General features: G+C 45.8%; 1 protein-coding gene across 1 annotated transcript; it reads left to right on the forward strand.

Moving 5' to 3' along the window:
- Positions 1–2845: 2845 nt before the first annotated feature.
- LOC307001083 (microfibril-associated glycoprotein 4-like) lies at positions 2846–3758 on the forward strand (the record flags this gene model as incomplete). Its single annotated transcript, XM_079617222.1, has 4 exons — positions 2846–2989; positions 3070–3166; positions 3244–3411; positions 3502–3758. 4 exons carry the CDS (start codon positions 2846–2848, stop codon positions 3756–3758), a joined length of 666 nt encoding a protein of 221 aa, XP_079473348.1.
- Positions 3759–6000: the final 2242 nt, after the last annotated feature.

The raw sequence follows: 6000 nt of genomic DNA on the forward strand, positions 1-6000 counted from the left end.
CTTCTACTAGGACGGGAACCTCCTCTTTTTACTCTTCGTTTTTTAATTGGGTGGTGTAATAAAAGTAATAGAGTGTATATATATATATGTGTGTATAGCGAGGCGGTTGTTATAGCGAATACAAACACGACAGGCTGATCGGGACCCGACCTGAAGCGGAGTGTATTCGCTATAACAACTGCCTCGCTATACATTATCCCGCTTATTACATGGCTACCTACCAAATAAATCAATAATTTGACACAAAATATTGATTTAAAAACGAATTGCTTCTGTTAAAGAACACCGTGTCCATGGCAACACTCTGTTTTTCATGGCACAGTGTGTGTTATATGTATTGTATATATTATATATATATATATACACAAACAAGGACTAATGACGAACACCTGTGAATAATCAAACAATGAACCAATTAAAACATAACACTTGAAACAAGAGGCACATGATAGGATCACATAAGGGCAAGGGAATAGCATGACAAATCAAGGAAACAAGAAAAAGTGATAACAAAACCCAAAACCAACCATGACATATGGCAATGGTGCAATGGCAGACTGTGGAGCATTGGGGGGCCTGGACTGTGGATCATTGGGGGGCCTGGACTGTGGAGCATTGGGGGGCCTGGACTGTGGATCATTGGGGGGCCTGGACTGTGGAGCAATGGCAGACGGTAGAGCATTGGGGGGCCTGGACTGTGGATCATTGGGGGGCCTGGACTGTGGAGCAATGGCAGACGGTAGAGCATTGGGGGGCCTGGACTGTGGATCATTGGGGGGCCTGGACTGTGGAGCAATGGCAGACGGTAGAGCATTGGGGGGCCTGGACTGTGGAGCAATGGCAGACGGTAGAGCATTGGGGGGCCTGGACTGTGGATCATTGGGGGGCCTGGACTGTGGAGCAATGGCAGACGGTAGAGCATTGGGGGGCCTGGACTGTGGAGCATTGGCAGACGGTAGAGCATTGGGGGGCCTGGACTGTGGATCATTGGGGGGCCTGGACTGTGGAGCAATGGCAGACGGTAGAGCATTGGGGGGCCTGGACTGTGGAGCAATGGCAGACGGTAGAGCATTGGGGGGCCTGGACTGTGGATCATTGGGGGGCCTGGACTGTGGAGCAATGGCAGACGGTAGAGCATTGGGGGGCCTGGACTGTGGATCATTGGGGGGCCTGGACTGTGGATCATTGGGGGGCCTGGACTGTGGAGCAATGGCAGACGGTAGAGCATTGGAGGGCCTGGACTGTGGAGCATTGGAGGGCCTGGACTGTGGATCATTGGGGGGCCTGGACTGTGGATCATTGGGGGGCCTGGACTGTGGAGCATTGGGGGGCCTGAACTGTGGAGCAATGGCAGACTGTGGAGCATTGGGGGGCCTGTACTGAGGAGCAATGGCAGACTGTGGAGCATTGGGGGAACTGGGCCGTGGAGCAATGGCAGACTGTGGAGCATTGGGGGGCCTGGGCCGCTGAGCAATGGCAGACTGTGGAGCATTGGGGGGCCTGCACTGTGGAGCAATGGCAGACTGTGGAGCATTGGGGGGCCTGCACTGTGGAGCAATGGCAGACTGTGGAGCATTGGGGGGCCTGCACTGTGGAGCAATGGCAGACTGTGGAGCATTGGGGGGCCTGGAGCAATGGCAGACTGTGGAGCATTGGGGGCTTGGACTGTGGAGCATTGGGGGGCCTGGACCGTGGAGCATTGGGGGGCCTGGACCGTGGAGCAATGGCAGACTGTGGAGCATTGGGGGGCCTGGACTGTGGAGCAATGGCAGACTGTGGAGCATTGGGGAGCCTGGAGCAATGGCAGACTGTGGAGCATTGGGGGCCTGGACTGTGGAGCAATGGCAGACTGTGGAGCATTTGGGGGCCTGGACTGTGGAGCAATGGCAGACTGTGGAGCATTGGGGGCCTGGACTGTGGAGCAATGGCAGACTGTGGAGCATTGGGGGCCTGGAATGTGGAGCAACGGCAGACTGTGGAGCATTGGGGGCCTGGACTGTGGAGCAATGGCAGACTGTGGAGCATTGGGGGCCTGGAATGTGGAGCAACGGCAGGCCAAGGTAGGCAGAGTTTTCACTAGCGGACACCGCCATCTCGTCTCTGTAGCGGTCGTCTCTACATGAGCTGCCGCAGTCGTCGCCTTAGTTGAATTCATGCTGAATTTCCGCTGGAGCTTGGTTTCTACCAGTCAGCTAGGTTTGTTCTCTCATACTATCATATTTGTCTGGCTCAACAAGGCAATTTGAGTGCAAATAGCCAGGCTGTATGAGTCTGACAGAGGCAATTTAAACTTAAAATAAACTGAAGATTGTCAAGGCTGTTTTGACCTTGGACGAGCAATGATGTGTGTAGGGTAAATAGCCTTTGCCAACAGGACAGGTGTAAACAGAGACTCTACTGGTCATATGAACATGAATCTTGTAGCTAGACATCTAGAGCTTCATAGTGATTTACATAAAGACACAGAGGAGGAGTCTGAGAATCTGACAGATATATAAAGAGTGTTTGCGTCAGACTGAACAACACAAACGGTGAGTTACTGTTTTATTCTTCATTTACCTCACAGAACATTCAGACATTTAAACAATTCTCAGAGTATAATCAAAATGTGAAAATTCTGTATGAAAATGTTTCTGTTATTTTCGTCTAGATAAATCAGATCTCTGCTGTGATCGACTGAGGAGACACTGAGAAGATGGCAGTAAGTTCATCAACAACTCTACATTTCTAGAGAGGGTTTTCAGTGTGATGTTAATCTCTTTCTCTCTGTCTCGTGTAGCTGATGGTGTCTTTGGCAGTTCTTCTCTCTGTTGTTCTGGTGAGCGGGTGCAGTCAGGATGGAAACATGCCGGCCGACTGTTCTGTCCTTTATAAAGCAGGACAAAAGCTCAGTGGGATTTACTCCATCTATCCAGCAGGAGACGTTCCTGTCTGGGTTTACTGTCACATGGTCTCAGATGGGAAAGAGGAAGACAACGGAGGATGGACGGTACGAATGTGACTTTAGATCATCAAACACACATCAGAACAAACATTATGAATCATATATTCTATATAAACCCATCACAGGTGATTCAGAGGAGAATGGACGGCAGTGTGAATTTCTATCGGCCGTGGAATCAGTACAAGAGAGGATTCGGGAATGTGGAGACCGAATACTGGCTGGGTAAGATCTCACAGCGTGTGTCCGTTTCTGTGGATGATCATGTGTTTGGTTGAACATGTGTGTATGTGTGTGAACAGGGCTGGAGAACATGTACCAGCTGACACGTAACAGAAAGTACATGCTGAGAGTGGATCTGGAGGACTTTGAAGGAAGGAAGGGTTTTGCTCTGTACTCGTCCTTCTCTGTGGACTGTGAAACTGACGGGTATAAACTGCAGGTTTCAGGGTTCAAGGATGGAGGAGCTGGTAGGACACTTTCACTCACATTACAAAACAATACTCTCAGTTGAGTAAATGTGCACCTGATATCATCAATGATGCTCTTCTTCTCTGCAGGCGACTCTTTGACCTTCCATAATGGACAGAAGTTCACCACCTTTGACAAAGACCAAGACCCCTATGAAAATAACTGTGCCAAACTGTATCTTGGGGCGTTTTGGTACGCAATCTGTCACCAAGCAAACCCCAATGGTGTGTATTTAAGGGGAGAAGATGACACCATTTTTGCCATTGGCAATGTTTGGTACACATGGAAGAGCAATTATGCTGTCGGTATGAAATCCATCAGGATGAAGATCAAACGTGTGTCTTAGATATTTGTAGAAACATTACAGTGTTTCTCAGAAAGAAAATAAATTAAGGTCAAAGGGTTTCCTTGTCTCCGTTAACTGTGTAACTTAGTAAATCATGTGAGAATATTGTGTGTGGCTGATGTTCTGTGCACTCGCATCAATTATCTTCTTCTTTGGTTTGGGTCACTTCTTTAAATTTAAACTGAAATGAATCAACAATAAACTTCAATAAACTCATGCAATGAACACAATATGTGTCAATGTAGATTTGTTTATATACAGTTAGGTTCATATGTATTTGGACACGGGCACAATTTTAGATTTGTTTCTGTTTTTTACCACAACATATTCAAGCTATAGTTATATAATGGGTATGGGCTAGAAGTGCACACTCTCAGGTTTAACTTGAGGGTATTGTAAGGGTGGATATCCTGCAGGGGTTCAAGCTGCAAGACTGCCGAATGACTAAAGAAACGTTATTAGCAAGATGGTAGAAGGCCCTAGGTAAGCTACAGGCCTTCCTGCAGCTCAAACAGTAGAGCATTGGCGCTTGCAACGCCAAGGTCATGGGTTTGATTCCCAGGGAAAGCAAGAATTGATTAGATAAACACATGAAAAACAGTATCATGAGCATTACAGAAGGGACATAATAAAACAATCTTATTCAATTTTGAAACCAAGCTGTTTGTGGCTATATCACAATGAAGTACTCTCCACTGAAGATCTCCACATCGCTTCGAGATAGGTTTGTACAATACTCTCCATGATGGAAGTACTTCTTCACAAATCGAGATCTTAGCCCTCCATTTACTATCTGTTATTCCTTGCAAATGCCCAACATGCACAGATTTGACACAAATATAATAAAGATTTTCTTTGCCACATCATGAAAAAACAAATCCCCGTATCCCTTCAACAATGTATTCTGGTTTATATTACCCCCAACTCTCCCATCTTTAGGGGTCACCTTCAGCTCAGGGAATTTCTGAGGTGTAAAACCATCTACCAGGGCTGAGTTTATAAAGGACATTAATGCAGGGGGAAAAGCATCCCTAATACATAGTTCTCAGATTCTGTGACAGAAGACAGAAGCAGCCGGATGGATTCTGAAGTGTATGAGAATATACTGTCTGCCAGCCGAATGCAGCAAAGTTGATTGGACGGCGCTTCACGGTACAGATGGACAATGATCCAAAACACACTGCAAAAGCAACCCAAGAGTTTTTTAAGGAAAAGAAGTGGAATATTCTGCTATGGCCGAGTCAATCACCTGATCTCAACCAGATCGACGTGCATTTCACTTGCTGAAGGCAGAAAGACCCACGAACAACCAACAACTGAAGACTGCTGCAGTTAAGGCCTGGCAAAGCATCACAAAGCAGGAAACCTTTGGTGTGGTCCATGGGTTCCAGACTTCAGGCCGTCATTGCCTGCAAAGGATTCTCAACAAAATATTAAAAATGAACATTTTATTTATGATTATATGAATTTGTCCAATTACATTTGAGCCCCTGAAAATGAGAGGACTGTGTATAAAAATGGTTGCAGTTCCTAAAATGTTTACTTGATATTTGTGTTCAACCCCTTGAATTAGAGCTGAAAGTCTGCACTTCAAAAGCATCTTGATTGTTTCATTTAAATTTTATTCTGGTGGCATACAGAGCCAGAAGTATGAAAATTGTGCCTGTGTCCAAATATTTATGGACCTAAAATATTTTGTGTGTGTGTGCGTGCGTGTGTGCGTGCGTGCGCGCGCGTATGTGTGTGTGTGTGTTGCAACTGCACAATTTAGCAATTTAGGTTGTTTATTTAGAAACCACGCAATAATACACAAGCATATGGAGAGAACGTAATTTGTAAATGAATAATTGTCGGATGTAAATGAATAAATTAATTAAAACAACATTTCAAAGGCGTTATGATCGACACTGACTATAACATTTTTGTTTTCCCGGAACATACAATGAAGTCACGAAATGGTGTTGGCTCAACTTAAAGAGCATCATTCACAAGTTTCAGCACGACCATAACTGAAGCCTAGTGTATTGTTCAGTCACATCTATAGCTACGCTGATGCCAAATATCCTTCATTTGCTCTGTAATATTCTCTCCCACCGACGATGTCATTGCCTCTTTCATTACAACAATTTCTCATCTAACTCCCTTTGGTCGTGTCTCCCGCTATTCTGGTTAGCAGTGGTGGAGGAAGTACTCAAGTTTAGTACTTAAGTAAAAGTACAATTACCCTGCAAAATATATACTT

Source organism: Phoxinus phoxinus (genome assembly GCF_949152265.1).
Source record: "Phoxinus phoxinus genome assembly, chromosome: 6".
Classification (NCBI taxonomy): Eukaryota; Metazoa; Chordata; class Actinopteri; order Cypriniformes; family Leuciscidae; genus Phoxinus; species Phoxinus phoxinus.